Source organism: Pocillopora damicornis, chromosome 3, assembly GCF_964200805.1.
Source record: "Pocillopora damicornis chromosome 3, jaPocDami1.2, whole genome shotgun sequence".
In the NCBI taxonomy this organism is placed as follows: Eukaryota; Metazoa; Cnidaria; class Anthozoa; order Scleractinia; family Pocilloporidae; genus Pocillopora; species Pocillopora damicornis.
In genome coordinates, this window is record NC_142672.1 from 30,842,712 (window position 1) to 30,861,745 (window position 19,034).

General features: G+C 38.0%; 3 protein-coding genes and 1 long non-coding RNA gene across 6 annotated transcripts in view; 2 read left to right on the forward strand and 2 right to left on the reverse strand.

The window, feature by feature from the left end:
- LOC113680733 (EGF and laminin G domain-containing protein) overlaps positions 1-19,034 on the reverse strand; it is a 438,917-nt gene that overhangs the window by 336,947 nt on the left and 82,936 nt on the right. The gene's annotated exons all lie outside the window — the stretch shown is intronic.
- LOC113665098 (uncharacterized) lies at positions 11-2,929 on the forward strand. 2 transcript variants are annotated; one of them, XR_003445689.2, is made up of 3 exons: positions 11-150; positions 1,746-1,920; positions 2,368-2,929. It is a non-coding gene; the product is annotated as an uncharacterized LOC113665098 (long non-coding RNA). The 2 variants fall into 2 exon arrangements; XR_016185047.1 differs by lacking the exon at positions 2,368-2,929 and having other exon boundaries at positions 1,746-2,322.
- On the reverse strand, positions 1,441-11,776 carry LOC149049343 (uncharacterized). 2 transcript variants are annotated; one of them, XM_089200708.1, is made up of 7 exons: positions 11,631-11,776; positions 4,576-4,707; positions 3,992-4,190; positions 3,500-3,597; positions 3,101-3,410; positions 2,589-2,703; positions 1,441-2,083 (listed from the first exon to the last, which is right to left on the reverse strand). In XM_089200708.1, exons 1-7 carry the CDS (start codon positions 11,676-11,678, stop codon positions 1,636-1,638), a joined length of 1,350 nt encoding a protein of 449 aa, XP_089056834.1. In that variant the 5' UTR covers positions 11,679-11,776; the 3' UTR covers positions 1,441-1,635. The 2 variants fall into 2 exon arrangements, with proteins under 2 accessions (XP_089056834.1, XP_089056835.1); XM_089200709.1 differs by lacking the exon at positions 11,631-11,776 and adding an exon at positions 9,458-9,584.
- LOC113665088 (arrestin domain-containing protein 3) lies at positions 12,739-18,619 on the forward strand. The gene is made up of 6 exons (XM_027180739.2): positions 12,739-13,077; positions 14,710-14,939; positions 15,518-15,722; positions 16,168-16,343; positions 16,918-17,086; positions 17,202-18,619. The coding sequence occupies exons 1-6, from the start codon at positions 12,840-12,842 to the stop codon at positions 17,408-17,410; spliced, it is 1,227 nt and encodes a 408-aa protein (XP_027036540.2). The 5' UTR covers positions 12,739-12,839; the 3' UTR covers positions 17,411-18,619.

The window sequence follows — 19,034 nt, forward strand, 5'->3', positions numbered from 1 at the left end:
GCCACGAGGCAGACATTGCAACTCACTAGAAGGAAATGTATGGCGAAAGGTTGATCCGACGTCCAGTTAAACGATTTTAGCGAGAGATTTTCGCTTTTTCGCCGCTCTTTTATCAGAAATTGATTTGGGTAATGCTGATACAAGGGAGGCGTAAGTTTTTGTTTGAAAAACCATGTAATATGTAGTAAAATCTACCGATTAACTTGTCTTCATGCGTAAGGTTTATTGTGAATTTGACATCGCGTAATAGTCTCGAAATTTTGAAAACATAACTATAAATCGCCTAGGAATAACTCAACTAAGCCGTTCCAGTTTTTTGTACTTGTGTTAAGTCTCAGTACTTCCAGCGTCTTTCGTGGCTTGGTAATACAAAAGAGCGCTAGAATAGTTGCTTGAGAATTAAATATTATTCCGGTACATTAAAGTGATGAATCACCTATACTGCTTCTTTGTTGTGGTGAATGTGAACGAATCGGTGTTGATAGTTGGCTCAAAGCTGAACCCTTTCTTCTGTGACGAAGATTAATACAAATCGGTCCCTTAAGGAGTGATGCACAACCGATGATATGTCCACAGTTTCTGCCGGAGTTTCCGTGATCTTGCTTTTCTTGACAAGATCCTTCAAGGAGTTCGAGAAGAAAAGTTGCAGTTCAAAGACCTTTGGATTTTTCTCAAACAAACTATCTCTTGAGCGAGGGATTTCCTCATGTTTTTCATCGCTTATTTCATCCTTTCAGAGAGCAACAGCTCGGTAAACATATTTTCCATCTCCGTGGACAACGACTTCTCTCCTTAATAGAGGTATATTTTCAAACATCGTAATTTGTTCATTAAATACGTTAACAAGCATGAAAACAGGCAGTTCATATATAAATACAACTGAAAAGACTTAAATGAGTTATTTCCTAGCGATTCCTGGCTAGTTTTGTAATATTTCGAGACCATTACGTGATGACGATTTCACAATAGACCTTACGCAAGGAGAGAAGTTTTTCGGTGAAGAAATGTAAAATGGTTTCCGTGTTTACATAGCCTGGTGTAAACACGCGTGAGGTTGGGAGAAAACGAGATAAGCGTAGGAAACCACGACGCGAAGCGGAGTGGTTTCCAGCTTATCGAGTGACTATATTGGTATTCGCCTTACTTTGTGTGACAAACACAACGTGGTTTCAGTCGTTTTCATGTGAGACGAGTCAGCCTTGCACTGATCCTAAGAGGGGGAGGGGGGATCGTAGAAAAAGAGACGAGTGACATGCTTTTGACACTTCCCCCTCGGCATTTTTTCATTTCTGAACGATGCTATAAGATACTTTCTGTTCTGCAAGAATTTCTAGTCACGGGAGCTTCAAAAACATCTAAAGTTCCATGTGGAGGAACGAAGTGGAGATATGAGGGTGCTCCTAAAGAAGTATGTAGATAAAATATATGAAAGGGAGAATATGATTAAATATGTTTTAATAACTCTGTCTCTCCGGTCCCTCTGAGGTGACTCATTTTTTCACGGTCAGCTCATTAGTAAAATTGGTTGCGAGTCCTATATCGCTGTGTAGAAATTCAAGAGTAGAAATCCTAAAAGAAAAGCCATAGTAGCGGCTTATGGCTTGTGGCTTATAGATTGCAATTAACTACCAGGAATTAGTTTTTGATGATATTGTGTTCTGGTCCATATGGGAACTTTGTAATATTTTCGCTATCTGTTTCCTTGACAACCAGTATATCGTGTTCTCTATATCCACCTGCACCAGGCTCCCTCTCGGGTACTGTAATCATTGGTTCCATGGATACCACCATGTTTGGATGTAACACCGTCTCGATATCTTCGCGGATTTCCAGCCCAGCTTCACGTCCGTAATAATGAGAAAGAACGCCGAAGGAATGACCGTATCCAAAGGTACGGTATTTCAGCAAATCGTGTTCGAGGTATAGCTCGTTCAGTTCGTTAGCTATGTCACTGCAACGCGCGCCTGGCTTTATGAGCTCCAGGCCCCGACGATGAACCTTGCAGTTGACTTCCCAGAGTTCTATATGCCGGTCTGATGGCACGTGATCACAAAAGAGTGTACGCTCAAGTGCTGTGTAGTATCTAGGGAAGACATAAAGATACAGAACTGAGAATTTACGTGTAAAGGGGCTAACTGGAAAGAAACACAGTAGTCGATTAATGCTCCGGCTTGCCATGCCTGTTCAGGCATTGTGGAAAATTATTATGGTTGCGGGTCGCCATATTTGTCCAGCAGCTCGGAATAAAGGGATAGAAAACGGAGATCTGATAATGATGATGCTGCAACAACTTTTCAACTAAAAATTAAGTTTTTCAAAAACATATTCATATGTTTTTCTTACAATTTCTGTTTATCATCTCCATAGAGAAAGGACTGGAACCTAATGAAGCCAGACCTGTCGATTCCGAGATTACCGCACAAAGCATTGGACCTCGGAGTCTTCCGTTGTAAATGAAGTCTTTTAAATCAAAGCTATATGATTTATACTCAAGTAATTACTCCGCTTGGCCCTCTGTCGCAAGTTTCCCAGATAGCAGACACCTGACGTTAAGCAGATTGCGTAAAAATTTTTAAACAACAACTTACCCAGCTATCATAGGAAAGCAGTTCAAACTGAGTATGTCTCCCTTACGCAATCGCCGCGTGGTAACTGGATTATGAGCACCATCGGTATTAATTCCTGATTGGAACCAAGTCCATGCTGAAAAATACAACAGCGACAATAAAATTAACCAAAAAAAAGTCTGCCGTTAATTTCGGGGGAGCACTTCATGACATTCGAATGAACGGCTGCGTGAAAGTTTGGGAATTCACAAGGATTTCAACTTTTAGTTTTAAATTGCTTCTTTTTATACTCTTCCTTATTTTAACTGGCCGTTGTGATGTCTTCAGTTCAAATTTTACGAAATACAAGCGAAAAGCTCGTATTTTTTCAGAATCGGTAACTATTGGTACCTTCGTGGAACGCGACTCGGGGGGGGTGGGGGGGGGGGTGGGGGCAACCATGCGATCCGCATTTTTTCTTATTATTGAAGACTCCCAAGAAGCAAAAAGAAAATGAATAAAGGAATTTAAAAGGATGAACAATTGAAACTTACTATCTCGTATTTCAGAATGTGGATATGTGTCGGCGATCTCTTTGACCATCGCGTTTGTTGACGCCAAAGCAATCTCGTGCTCAGCGGCACCTTCCTTGATTGCATTAACAACTGCCTCTCCTCCAAGATCAGCGATACGTGCTCCTTGCTTTATAAGTTCAATTTCTTCGGGAGATTTAATCATGCGCATTTTCATGGTCGGTTGACTGACATCTACGAATTTTGCATAAGGTAAAGCATCGGAGAACTTTCGGTGACTGTCGAGATGGACCCAATCAAACTCCAGGCCTACTGTTTTCGCATCGCCAACCTTGTAGAGATAATTGACGTCTTAGTGACTGCTAAGAAGCGAAAATATCCTGCGACAAATTTTACGATCACAGCAATCCTCATGCAAACCTGTTGTTGTACAGCGTGATAGTAATTGTCTCTTTTCCAGTCCGTATATACGATGTTCTCACCGAATGTTCGGCGCCACGGCTGACCGTAGTCGATGCCTGCAAAATGGAGAAAAATCGCGTTGCACTTTTCGAACAAATGTCCAATGCCTCGGCAGTTTTCGTGAATACCATGCAGACGCTGATAGCAACACGTTCAAATTATTTCTTTTTACACCCCCCCCCCCCCCCCCCCACCGAGCTACAAAACATTGTAGGGAATATCAAAAACAAAATGTTGAGGACTGGTCATTATCTCTCATCAGTGGAAGGGGGTGGGGTGGGTCGGAGGATTTTGATCCCCAAATGGCCCCCCCCTTCAAAATCTTCCGACCCCTTCCTCCCCCCCCCCCTTCCCACTCCAAGGCGATCAATGGTTACTAACAGAACCTTACTGAAAAATAAAATTAAAAAAATAGGGAAAAGAAGAAGAAGATTATACAGCAAAGCTTACCAGCAGAAACACTTGTCGTCTTCGACGGGGTGACAATGAGCGCATACGGCCGACCAAAGTAACAGTACAGGAAATCGCTGTAATAATGTATGTTGTGATAAGATGTAAATACGCATGCGTCAATCCCGTTTGTGTCCATATGGCGTCGAATCATGTCCAGACGGCGTTGCATTTCTTGGGACGAGAAGGTTGGTTTCACCTACAATTGGAAAAGCGTGATGATGAGTAACTGTTGGCTTGGGTATAAGCCCTTGTCTTAATCAGTACACTCTTAGCTTGTTAGTTCGTTTCCTCGAGATGAGAATTGTTTGCCTAAAACGACTCAGTCTTTTAGCTTCTTGCCTCCTGTCTTTAATAAGATGCTAAAATTCCAATTTCCGTAAATTAATTATATAACACATTATTACGCACACAGGTAGCAGAAGAAAGTTTTTTAGGGTTGGCAAGCTAGGGGACTGGGTATATATTTTTTGAGTTTTTAGCCGTGACTTGTTCAGTAATCAGATCTCATACCTCATTGCAAACAGACATTGCAAAGACAAAGTGCAAATTGCACGCTTGACAAGAATAACATGAACACAAACCTTTTCGCCATTATGACATTCAAGTGTACGAATTTCTTTGTGACCGCTCAGCACATTCAAGCTTAACAACCGTTGAAAGACTGGAACCAAAGTTCGTCGAGAAAAGCGTACGTTTTTGGCCAAAAGAAACATCTGAAAAGAAGACATGGGAATGGAAGTAAATCGCGTGGGATGGTTCACAATGTCCCAAAATCCGTGGCACAACTACTAATCTCAAAATAAACTGGGTTATGGCGAAAGCATGACACATTTTATAATGGACTTTCGTTCAAACAAGAAATCCGTCTAAATCTCACCACCAACAGAACTTTATCAATTCTTTGACAAACGTTCTTTCTCCAGATATTTCAGAATTGTTTGTGTCTTCTTTTAATCCTGAAAACTTTCGAGTAAATGACGATTTAAGATAAGTCAGGGATTCGAAAATATCACTCAGCCGAAACTGATTAAATTCTTGAATTAAGAGTTCGAAAGAAAGATGAATATTGTCATAAAAAAAATGGTTGGGAGGGGGGGTGGGGGGAATGGAGGAAAATTAAAATTAGTCTAATTTCATCATATGCAATCACTTGGTGCTTTGATATTCTGCTGCAGTCTATTTTTTGGTCAAAAATAACAATTGATGATTGGTGAAAATTGAAACTAAAGGTTAACGCCGTATCTTACGTGACAAACAATGGGTAACAAAAAAAAACAAATTTATTTATTTTAGCAATTAAAATACATATCTAACAATCCCGACCAGCGAAATTCATCGAGGCGGGAGGGAAACAAACATTAAAATAAATTCTTCAATAACAAGTTTAAGTAAAAAGAGGAAATGACTACGAAAGCATGCACATATACGAACATGAAAAACAGCAAGATAAGTTATCGATAAGCCAATTAGGTATTACATGTTACAACTAGAATAAAATTAAACGCGAAATAAACAACAACAACAAATGAAGCTAAAAAGATTGTAATTTTCTAAATTTATCAATTTAAGTATGGACGTCAAAATAAGTATCCTCTCGCATCAAAATGTTCAGCAGCTGTCTATGCAATAGTCTTTTAAATTTCTACTTAGGTAGAGCACGAAGACAGATGGGACCCACTCTTAAAATAGAATTTTTTATATTTTCTGTTCTGGAATGTTTAGATAGAGATTGCCAGCCGCTAACAATTGCATAATCAGTCATAATTTATGCGTCTTCGCTCTTCTATTCATCTTACACCCTTACGTAATTGTTTTTTTCGTATTACTTGCTCAATTTTTGGGTCCTGGTAATTGAGAATTGTACTTGAACGAAATGATGATGTTTTAAGAAATCATTTAAGTGCGTGTCAAATTTAGCTTTTAGGATTAAAGTAAAACCGGGGCTGCAGACAGATCAGAGGCTCTAAAACGAACGGACCGATCGCTGAAAACTACTGATGCATGAAATAATTACGCGTTTAGAGACGAACGATTATGCAATAAAACATTCAGTCAAGGTAAAGGGTCGCTAGATTCACTGCATATGTTACAAAAATTTAACTTTCTTCACATTACTTCTGGGACCGGTTACATCATACGCGTGCGGGAAGTATTTCGGCTAAAATAGGTTGATTCCAGCGCGGCCCTTTGCGCTTCAATTGAAGTTAGAGTACTTCTATTGGGGCTGTGAATATATGAAAGTCATATTTGAACTGCGGATAAAGACGTGAATATTATAGCGATCTTCGCAGTAATGAATACTACTTAAGCAGTAGTGAAAGAATGCCTGAAAAAAATTGCACCGGCATCGCCAAGGTCATGGGTTCAAATCCCGCACAGGCCTGAATTTTTTTTTTTTTTTTTTCAGGCCTTCTTTTCACTACTGTTAAAGTAGTGTTCATTACTGCGAAGATCGCTATCATATTCAGTACCACTATTGTTTTCTATACATAAGCAATATTCTTTAGAATAAAGGACTGTGAATATATGAAAATCATATATGTGAACCGCGGATAAAGACGTGAATATGAAAGCGATCTTGATAGTAATGAACACTACCCGAGCAGTAGTCAAAATAAGGCCTGAAAGAAAAAATATTCAGGCCTGTATGGGATTGGAACTGGCTGATTTGTGTGCGTTACAGCGATGACAGGCGTCCCCGGGGAGGCTGAAGGCAGAAGCTTCCACTCGAGGCTGGTATCCAGTCACCTCGCCACCAAGCAGACTCGCCACCAGCGAACTCGCCACCAAGGAACGATCTCGCCACCAACGTACTCGCCACCAAGCGAAGTCTTCTCGCCACCAACCACCAATAAAGAGATTAGTCGAGGACAGTAGGATGTTTGGCTGATAAGTCTGTACTCAAACTTTATAAACGTATGTTGTCGAAAGCACGTTCGAAACCGATAAGTTTGTTCGCTTGTCTGTACTCAAACTTTATAAACATATGTTGTCGAAAGCACGTTCGAAACCGATAAGTTTGTTCGCTTGTCTGTACTCAAACTTTATAAACGTATGTTGTCGAAAGCACGTTCGAAACCGATAAGTTTAGTTTTAATACAACTGCTATCGAGTTTCATTTCATCACTTATTTCTTCCCATGAAGTTTCATTTTCTCTCAAGTAAGTTTTTATTCCTCGCATCGAGTTTTGCAATTTCTCCTCGCTTACGTGCAAAAGACAAACACGATACGTTTCGATGTCAATGAGTTAGGAACGGAACACATCTAACACGTCGCTGAAGGTCATAATTTAAATACAGACAAGCGCACAAGCGTATCGGCTGATTTGAATTGTGCTCGTTCGAACATCCTACTCTCCTCGACTACTTTATTCTAGTTTATCTCTTTATTGGTGGTTGGTGGCGAGAAGACTTCGCTTGGTGGCGAGTACGTTGGTGGCGAGATCGTTCCTTGGTGGTGAGTTCGCTGGTGGCTTTTAGTGAAGTTTAACGTTCAAAGTGCTTAGATAAAGCACGAAATTGTCGGTAGAATTTTTCCAGTGTCATTAGAAAAGAACGCCTCACCGTGGAACCTGTCTGCCTGCCACTGAAGGTCGTGGTAGACCTTATCGATCCACTAGGGACACGTAGGTGATGTATATAATCACGGAACACTAGACAATTAACTTCCAGTTGTTTTAGTTAACTGGGAAGTTCGTCATTTGAGAGGTTACGCATGACGTTTGTTTTTCCCGCGAACGTCAAAAATTCAATTTCTGTCGTCTGTCTTAAGGCGTGTGTACACGGAATTAAGTAGGTTTGTGTTTGTCGTGAATGTGTTATTTTATTTTATTTTATTTTTTGTGCAGGATTTTTTTAAGAATTCCATAAATAGGTAACCAAATGAAAGGCAAGCTTGCGTTTGCCGTTTGCCGTTAAACGTCATACTTAAAGTGCCTATTGATAAATATAATCTTTGCAAGCGCGAAGTCGTGGAAATAGAGTCGATAACAACGCATGTATAGTCAGTACCAGGGGGTGACTAAATTTACGAAAACGTCAAAAAGTAGTTTTTCAGAATGGCACTGATTCAAAACATTCAAAAGAGATCTACAGCGTTTTTTAAGTGAATTCGCGCAGGTTTTTGTTTAAAGCATAACACTGACTAAGAAATAAATATTAGTTGGCCCTGCACTCGGTACAGCGATGTCTGCAGACGAATGCCTGTCTGGGTGTCCTGTGCACGTTTAGCGTGATTGCGTGACAAACATGAGTGATGACACACGACTTCGTTGGTGAACATCGTTGTGCCATTTGGGGAGCCAAACGTTTCTTAACTGAAACTGTAAGCAATCAAAGCATCTTGGTTTATCGTGCAAAAAAGACTTTTGTATATACTGGAGTTGTATGGAAGCAGAAATAAGTTAAGAGGTGCGATGGTCTGCGATGATTTATGAACAGCTTCGAGTATTGTAAATGGTCAAGCCGGACGTTGTAAACACTTTTCAAGTGAACATGGCGATTTGAAACAAAAATAGTGGAAACATCATTCCTTAATCACTGGTTTCAGAAGGTAAGGGTAACATATTGAGTTTCTGATAAAGCACAGCTCAAAGCGGTAAGATTTTGCAGAAATTATGGCTTCGATAATAAAAGAATAATTGGATTATTTGCGGTTGTTTACAGGGCGGCGTTGCGATTTGCACGAAATAGATCGGGCTATTTCTTCGCAGTAATTAAGAGCCCCAAATTAATTTTTATATCCTTGAAAAGAACATCGTTTCCAATTTTCAGAAATGCTCATCTCAAGTGATTCCGAGTTATACCGAGTAGGAAAAATTTTTATTGAAAAACTGCTCCAAAATGAAATTTTTAATCAATCAAATTTTGGCGATTTTCAAATATTCGCCAATAATTCATAGTTATATCAATAATCCCGTTATTAGGTTCAAATCATTTGTTAATACCTCGTATACAAATAGATAATATTCGGAAAGATTTGCTTTCTTTTGCGCTTTTGAAGAATAACGTTTTTGTTGCCCTACTCGTCGGCTTCATTTCGGCCACTGTTATGGCGGTTGGGGCTCGATACAGTGTTTGGTGATTTTCTAGAAAATAAAAACAGTTCTGAACAAAAAAATTATACCACGTTTATAGACTTACCCTAAGGTATCTTTGAGCGAAGTATGAAGGTAGGGCTTTTTCTAGGCATGTGCCACATTTTTTTGATTTCACGCGGTCTCCAGAAACATTCTCTCTCTTAATGGTTACTGACGAAACTTCAGATGAGACCGAAGTAAACAATTTACCGGTGCAGGGAAAACCATCGGTGTTTCCGGTCTGTGATTTTACTTTTTTCTCTTATAGCCCTTACTTTTTAAAGATTTGCCGGAATCGAAATGACTCGTTGAAGCAACAAGCAAAGCTGTGTTTGTGCGAAGATTGGCTCTGTTGACTAAGATTTTTTCTTAAATCGAAGCTCACCTCGTTCAGTTACGTGCTGGAGTCATGAACTTTCTTTTTAGGCAATAAAGGTACGCACGGTCACAGTCAAATTAAATCGATAGTGGAATGAGATGGTCTACATCACGTTCCATCCAGTGAAATCACCTTGATGGAGAGGAACCAGGTGGTGTTGCGCACTCCGATTGCGTTGCATTGTGGTAGCTTCATTTTCAATATGGCGGTGAAGCGACAGAATTCGGCGCATTTTGACTGAACATTCCGTAAAAGTTAGGCCGCTCTTTTTGCCTTTCACCATAGGTACATGAAATTTGATTTATTCTGAATGTGTAAAACTATTTGGTTAAATTTCCGCACAGCCCCATACTACATTGTGCATTCAGTTCTTGGATAGAGAAAACAATGACAAAAACATTACATTTCCACTGGGAAAACAGATTTGTTTTACAATAGTATGGAACTGTGCGGAAATTTTACCAAGTATTTTTTATACGTATTTGTCACGTATTGAATGGTTCTCAAGGACAAACGCAATCACTGTTTTTAGTATGTAATTTGAGACCGGATTTAGAGACGGTCAAATTTGATGTACGTCGTAGTTTGGAGCCTTTCAAAGATTTCGATGGCCACTTTGATCCTTCTTTAACAGCTCTGACCAAACGCTCTTTAATGGTGCATGTGTTTGAGACCGATTACGGTCGAGAAAAGGCCTGTTGTTGCGTTACACAGCGTTGCTATTGCATACTATTGTTACTATAGTAAATCTGCTTTCATAAGTAAAAGCAAATTAACTTATCGTGAGTATTGTATGGTAAATCTACTATCTTGATCATTGACTGAAGGACAGTTGAATGTGAGCCATGAAAGGAGTCACTAGACCAATGAATAACTCTACACTGCACACGGCAACACGCCGGGAAAGCCAGAAAGCAAAAAGCAGTCGATCGTTAAAAGGTGTTGACAGGCTTGTGCGACTCCTGCCATTCGCTTGCGTTTTAAATCTTTTGACCTGAAAGCTTAGCTGTTATTAGGATACCCTCTAATGACTTTCGTTTGCGATGTGATATTAAGGGTTAGTTTTAAGGTGTCATTTCCCCATCTGTATGTTCTTGAGGTTTAGCAAAGCCCGTTGAGATTGTGTTACAAAAGGTGATATTTTCATGTGTGCGCACTATTTTTTTTTTGTTTGTTTTCAAGTATCAGTCTCTCCCGCAGAAAATAACTCCAGAGATACGTTTCTCAAACCCCTAGTCTAAGTATTCTTTATTCTTTAAGCATATTTGAAACTCTGTACGTTTTTTATTAAACGTTGAGCGTGACAAATTTGGTCTTAGGAGGCGTAAGGCTTCTCCTTTCGCGAATCCCTTATTTACGTCATTAAATGTTTGATATGAAAAATAGTTCGTGTATTAGAAGGTTGCTGTCTCTTTACAATGCGTTTGCATGTCAAGGGTCGATTCCCCGTTAAATGGCTCGCGAATTTGATATTATTCACACAGCCATCGGCTGTGAGTGTGGCTGCTGTCAAATGAATAGATTCTCGGGCATGACTGCAGTTTCAATTCTTTCTGAATCTCTTCAGTCGCCTCCTAGCAACGAATTTGTCACGGAGGAATTACAGGAGTCACACAGGCCCGCAAACACTTTTAAGATTTCAAAGGAACGGTAAAAGACAGTGAATCCCCATTTACATTCCACGCTTATTCACGCTATCTTGCTGCCACCAGAGATATTCACTCGGCTGGTCATGAAGTTGGTTCTAAATAAACCCGTGAAGAGATGAATAAATGGTTAAGAATATATGAAAGTCATATATTTGAACTGCGGATAAAGATGTGAATGAAAGTGATCCTCGCAGTGATGTGCACTACTTAGGCAGTAGTGAAAATAAGGCCTGAAAAAAATTTATTCATTATTTTATTTATTCATCTCTTCACGGGTTTATTTAGAACCAACTTCATGACCAGCTCCCAGTTGGCTTGTTAGGTCAGTTGGTAGAACGCTGTACCGGTATCGCAGAGGCCATGGGTTCAAATCCCGTACAGGCCTGAATTTCTGAGCGAAGTTAACCACGACAACTGAAGGGACAAAGAACAGTGACACTCACGGGTGCAAAAATGTTGCGAAATCAGATACACGTTGATGTGACTTAGAGAAAAATATTTAAGTACATTTTGTTCAAAATTGAACTCACCATATGACTGGAAGATTTCACGGAGCATTGAACCACACCAGAGAACATGTGTCACGACATGCCTGTCTAAGCGAAAACATATTACCATTATTGAAAGCAACTTCATTGTTTGATGATGTGTTGATGTTAACGTGATGTTATCAATAAAGGGCAAAATTACTGAGCGCTGATTGGTTGAGAGAGAGGGCATTTTTTTCTTAATCGAGGGCATTTTTAGTAATCAAGAGAGGGCATGATTACCTGTTAATGATTGGCTAATCCGTTGCATAGCAACCGTTCGTTATCTTGAAATTTGTTAAAAATAGACTGCGCGCGTGATTTTCCTTCGTATAAATTTTGCCCTTTATTGATAAACAAGTAATCCCATGAGACCTCGTACTATTAAGGATTAATTGCACTTGAGTTTTCAAAATTTTGAAAACTCTCCTTAATAGTACTTGGCCTCATGTGATTACCTATACTAAATATTCATCACGCAAACAACTCCCAATACATCGAGTTTGGTGCTCGTTCATCCTACTCTAGATACACCGATCATAAATCGAAAACTCGATTTTTTTTCAAAGGCTCGCAGTTTTAGAATACTCGAATAATTGCACAAAAAAAAGAAAAAAAGTACGCAAACAAGCTAAGATTCATCTGGTAAATGACAAACTATCACTGGTTCCCTCCTAACGAACCAGTGTTTCTCATTTAAAAAGCGTGTATAAAAAACGAATATTATTTTGAGCATAATTTGGAAAAGTTGGGCATTGCTAGTAGCATAAAATGCGCTACTTTCGCTTTTTAGGAGCTCGCCTTTTATCGCTCTGTTATTTGTTTGTTTTCGTAGGTTTATTCATTTGCTTTTTCATCTAACATTTTCATTTTATCTTTTTCTAATCATTTTTTTTTTTTTTGTCCTCTCTGATTCAAGACATTTTATCTATCTCATAACGGGATATGGTTTGATGCTTCTCTGGTTTACAGATTTAATGAATGTAACCGAAGAAGTTACAATTTCTTAGACCCAAAGTTTCGACACTCCTGTCTCGGTGCTTTCATTAACGGGATGTTCTCACGTATTGCGTGACATACCAAAAATAGCGAAAAGAGAGAAGTCTAGGTACTAGTGTTTTCTCGAATCTCCTTCACCTTTCTTTTTTTCTTCCGGCATCTAAAAATGGCTGGCAATTTGCCTACTCAGCTTATAGTGTACTGCTCTTTCTAATGGGAAAAGTTGATTTTTTTAGGGTTGTATTTCAGGGTGATAAGACAACGTTCTTCCCTGGTGAAGTTATCCACGGTAATGTTAACGTTAAGGTAAACAGCGATCTTAAACTTCGCGGCATTCGAGTGGAATTCCACGGGGAAGCGAAGGTCTACTTGTCTGGCGGAGATCATAGGAGAAAGCGCCCAGCCAATAGTGAAGAGTACATTAACCTGGTAGCCACTTTGTATGGGAAAGGTTAGTCATTTAAACACTTCTGTTGCTATTTACACAGCTTCAAGATCTTTGCGGGTTGATGTTATTATTAATTACAGAAGCTTATGTCATTAGCAGAGAAAACATATGACATGATTTAGAAATTGACAGAATTTTTACTTATTGATTGTCAAAGCTTCTAAGGCTTAGTGCAAAGAAGTTGTAAGAATTAGCGATATGGGTATAGATAGATGATAATTTGATAGCCATGGTAGACTCAGTTTGGCCTAGGTTTCTAGGGATTTCCTGCGTAATATTTACACGCGTCAACTCGCCTAAACACCACAGCAGACTGAGGCTTGTTTTGGGACCAGACAGGTTATTAAATGTATATATCCTACGTAAATAGAATATTACACTATTACACAAAAGGTATTTGACGAATACACTAAACCAACGGTCCAATAATCAAGAATAAATTACAAACACGAATGAGATTAAGATACAATCAAAACTGTCGATGGTGTGGGTGGAAGGGAAACTAGTAAAACTTTCTTAAAGCTAGAAATAAGCTTTTTACTTGCTTGCTTGCTAGATAACTAACAGTAGAAATAATTTCGCCATTAAAACGCGTTGGCGTGGTGAATAGTTATTGGCTCTACCCTAGTCTTATGACTTACATGCTGAACAAATTGCTCAAATTGAGGAAAGGCTAATATGCACCTTGCCTGTACCCAGTCCAGACCTCTCAGTTATCGATGTCTAGATTCATATTTATAGAGATTAATATTCACTTCAAAAATATTGTGTAACTAACTAACTGGTCTGTGGAAAAAAAATGTTTGAATTGCTTATTAAATTAAAGAGGCATTGACTCCAAAGCTTGAACTGAGGGGCCAGACAGGTGGAGTGACTTAACTTTGTCATTCAGCTTGTTGGGTGATGATTTGAAGGTACTGGTTAACTAAGAACAGAATGATAGTAAAACATGAAATGTGTAATTAAAGTTAATGTATCACACAAGGCGACCATTTTGAACCCATGCCTTACAGTCATTCAATTTGACAGCTACATGTATAAAAACCCTATCCTACTCCTATGATTTGCATGGTGAACAAAGTGCTCAGTCCAAGAGAGGACTATTATGTAAACCGCCTGTGCCTACTTTAGACTTCTCAGTTATCAATGTCTAGATTTATATTTAATAGAGATCAATATTCACAGTTTTCTTGTTAATATTGTACATCTGTAACATATTATAAAGAAGTAATCATTTGTTTCAATCCACCACAACTTCTTGCTTGAGGAACTAATGAAAGCCCAGTGTTTACAAAATAATCATGAACAAAGCAGAGATTAAGTCCCCTGCTATGACTTTGCTGTGCAAAAATAATGAGGCATTTAAATTTATATGGTATGAAACATATTGAAATACGGTCTTAACTTTAAAAAGCTCAGGTCCTGTGTGCTGTTTTCATCAGCCACTTACCAGCCAAGATTTGGCAACAGTTACTTCTCTCAGTTGGCAAAAGAGGCCTAGGGGTATGGTTCAATTAGATTGCACACTTAGGTTATACTTTACCTCTAATGGCTAATAATAATGCCGCTGTTACAAAGTAAAAAATTGTATGCATTTTTTTAAAATGAATTTAAAATGACACACTCTTCTTTTAGCACCTGAGCAGTCTGGTGAAAATCCAGTGCTAAGGCCAGGAGAGTACAGCTTTCCATTCCAGTTTCACATGCCAAGTGATAACCTACCAACATCCGTTGAAGGAAACTTTGGTCATGTGCGATACTGGCTTAAAGCTTTCATCGATCGTCCATGGAGATTTGACATTACAACAAAATCAGTGTTCACTGTTATTGAACGTGTTGACATAAATCTAACACCAGGCTTATTGGTAAGTGTCAGCTTATGATTAAATGACCAACAAATATTTTGCTGTCTTAAGTTTCACAGTACTGTCTACAAAAATACTGTCTAAGTTTTAATTAAAACCCTTCAATTCCTTAGAGTGACAAGCATCTAATTTCTCCTTGCAGTATCACTAAAGTATTGAACTGAAAGGTCATGGGTGTAACTAAAGATACTCTTGATGAATTGAATAAGTTCTCCTTATCAGTACCCTTGGACCTGTATAGAGAACAATATGGAGAGTGTGTATATTGATGTTTAAGGGTGTAGGGTTGGAAAAGCTTGAAGGAGGATAAAAGTGTATAAATTGAAAAGAGACTATTTACCATGTCTGAGTGAGAAATGTCTACACCATCAGAATTTGGGTAGAAAGCAGAAAGTTCTGTAGAGTGGCAGGGAAATTTCCCAGTCTCCTATACTTGACAGTGAAGTTAAAGTACCCTTTTTTAGTGCAAAATGGTGGACAACTTTCAGTTAAAACGAAAACTTAAATGAGTTTTTGGATTCAATTTTCCAAGATTGTAATAAATTATATATGTTTTGATGGTTTTTCTGTCCAATTAGCAACCTTGTCAAGTTGAAAAAGAACAACAGTATGGATTTGCTTGCTTGGCTGGCCCTATAAATGTGACTGTTCAAACAGACAGAGGAGGTTACTGTCCAGGGGAATCTATTGCATTTTCAGCATTCATTAACAACCAATCAGGCTGCGGACTCAGTGGGGCAGAGATTATTCTGTATCAAATTTCAGTCTACACAATTAAGGGTGGTAAGTTAAGGGTGGGTGGAAAAGAATAGCAGCTAATTGAGGTAACAGCCATTAAATGGTTGGTTGAATTAGAATGGAGTTATTGAAGTAGCCTAGTGTCTCAAGCCTTAAAGTAGTCTGCTGCTGCTAAATTATTATTGTCAGTTTTGGAAGGGTGAAGATGAATGAACTAAGAAATCAATATTGCTACCCTTCCCAAGTAGGGATATTAATCTTTTCATGATAACACACTCCATACCTCAGTTCTTAACTTGTTGTCAGAAAATAATTGAAAAATTACAACTCTTATTAAGCTAACTACAGTACAACCTCATTTATTTCATCTGTGATAAAGCAAAATGAAATCAGGAAGTGCAGTATTAAATATTTGTTTTATTAATAAGTATTCCTTACCCAAGGTAATACAAATAAATCTATTTTATTTTTCTGTCTACTTTTAATTTAGGTATGAGTTCAGGTAAAACATCAGGAAAGCGTGTAAATGAAATTGTGGCTTCATTAAAAAGAGATGAGATCAGAGGAGTTGGAGATCATCACCTGGAGATGGTACCACTTAAAATTCCCTCCCTTCCCCCCACAATGTCAAGTTGTAGCTGTATTAAGATATCATATGAAGTGAAGGTAATCTTATGTGTATCAAACATGATTGCTTCTTGGCACCAAAATTTTGAGCAACAAGGAGTCAGATTAGGTTACATAATGCCAATTAAATAATTAAATGAAAGTAATTTTACCTTTTTTAAGGTGAAAATCTTTAAGTTATTAATATTAAAGATTGCATATATTATTTATGCAAATGGTTTGAGCCTGAGGGTAACATGTGGCAATGGAGTATGATTGTCTAGGTGATTGTAGTCCTGAGGAGGACTGTTGGTGGTAGTGGTGACTGACATTTCGATAACCTAAGCAGAAGTCAAGTAAGATTTTATCTTGGTTCTTCATTTGAAATAACATCTCTGGAAAAATTTATATATGATTGTTAATGAGGAAGATATAATTATATGGTTTCTAGATTATTATTATCATTTTGAAATGCTTTCATTCTCATAACTGGGTGATAAATTATAATTTAAACAAAGTCGTTTCTGGTTAGCCTGACTACACATTATGATTGCTGCTCAGAGTGCTGTTATTGGTGTTTGTAATTGGCAGATAATCAATGTGATGCACTGATGTTCAATTTTTCCAACTGCAGTTCATCCTCCATGTCAGTGGATGGAGAGCAAAGGACCTTATTCTATCAGTTCCATTAACAATAGGCTCTGTACCTTACCAACCACCAGTTCTTCCAACATCTGTGGAACCATCAGCTCCCCCACTCTCCCCTCCCCCCTACTCTGAAGGTCAGACATACCCTGGTGTGGGTAAGTGATTATCTAGACAAGAGTTTTGAATTTGACAAACAGTAGTTTTTCGTTGAAGTCTCCTGTCACAATCTTCTTACAATTCATTTATTGATTTATCTTTTTTTCTCTACAGTTCTTCCATCGTACGCAGAATGTGTGTATGGTGGGGTGTCTGTTCGTGACGAGAATGATTCCAACGACATGATGAGTGACTCAACCTTCACTCCAATGTATCCGTTTGTTAGCCATTACGAGGTTCCCTCTGCTGCAAGCCAAGACTCTGCTACTGTGGCTGCTGCTCAACAGCCACAAGCCTCATCTAGTAAAGTGCCTCTGCCTTAAATTTGAACATTTGTACAATTTCATGCATCGAATTACTAGTCAGTGCTTATTGTTTCCCCTCAGTTACGTCAAAGTACTTTATGTCAAGTTTTCCAATTTCTTTTTTATTGTAACACGTTAAAATTACCTCCAGCTCAAAGATGATTACACATTAGCCCAGCTAAATTAATTTAAAAAAAAGGTACAAAAAAATGAGTAAGAATTTACTGAGAAGGAACCTGGACAAATGATGAATTAGACTGAGACGGTTTTTGATGAAAAATGCGAAAAATTTAGACCTCAATGTAATAATAGACATCTTTGGACTCTCGATGACCTCAATTGAAAATTGCTCTCAATGTAATCAGAGTGTGGTGGAGATGGGTGCTTGAAATAAGACCTAAACTTTCTAGCAATTGACTTTCATATTCCGTTTGAAATGAGAAGGTGATCAATATGTTTGATTAATTTCGTCTCAATGTAGATAGCTGAACTAAGTAAGTAATTAAGTAAATAAGCAAGCTAACTCTTTATTTAAAGAGGGTAGCACTTAATAGCCAAAGGGTTAATAAACTTGTGGCCCTCTTACAATACATTTGGTAATACTAATACAAATATAGATATCAATAAGTAAAAATGAATACATTATTATAGAAATAGAAGAACAGTTTAAAAAATTAAAAATGTCATGAAGATGATGCCTTGTGATTTTAAGTACTTTTTATCAAATGACGCAAAGGTATATAAGTTGTTTTAGACTCTGGAATTAGCTTGATATATCATATTTATTCAAGTTGTGGGTTCTAAATGGGGTAAAAGATCTTCAATAATTAGAATTAGGAGACCGTCAATTTTGAGCCCGCGAATGAAGTAGATACAGATTTTTTTTTGTATCATTTCTCTGTCTATGATAATTATTTTTAGAACAATGTTTTACGATTCGGATTAGTGATTTTTACTTTACCTTGAGCAGCGTTTTTCCCAAATGTACATTTTGCTGTCGGTTTATGGCTATGAACAGAGACGCGATAAAAAATGATTCAGTGATTTATTCAGAATTTTTTGATGAATTGTTATGTTGATATATAAATCTTCTAGTAGGTCAGTAATTAGGAATTGGGTGTTATTTGAATATCAAAAAAGTTCCATAGTGTAACTAAAAATATTGGTAATTCAAATCGAAATTTATTAAGTTAAAGTTACAAATAAAATCCAACAACTGAAACAAAAGCACGGTGATCGATTTGCAGCAACGCAGTAACTTGATTAACAATATGTTAATGAGGAGCTTGATGTACTCCATGCTCCTGAAAAGAAGTTAACATGCAGTCCGAGAATTTCGCCGCTTATTCTTGGTGAGCGATTTCTTTACGCAAAAATTTCCGTCTTCCCTCTCTCCATATTAGGGAATTTTGATAATGTTCTTGTTCAACTGTCCGCGTGTTTTTCTTACTTTAAGATCAGATATATTATAATTGCTTGACAGTTATGGAGACTTGATTTCCTGTATTAGGAAAGATGAAGTAGCTTACCGCTTTGTTGTTGTCCTTATCATTATTATTATTATTATTATTAATATTTTTATTATTATTGGTATTATTAATATGCGACAGCCGCCTTAATGATTGAGATTATTTTCCTCCAA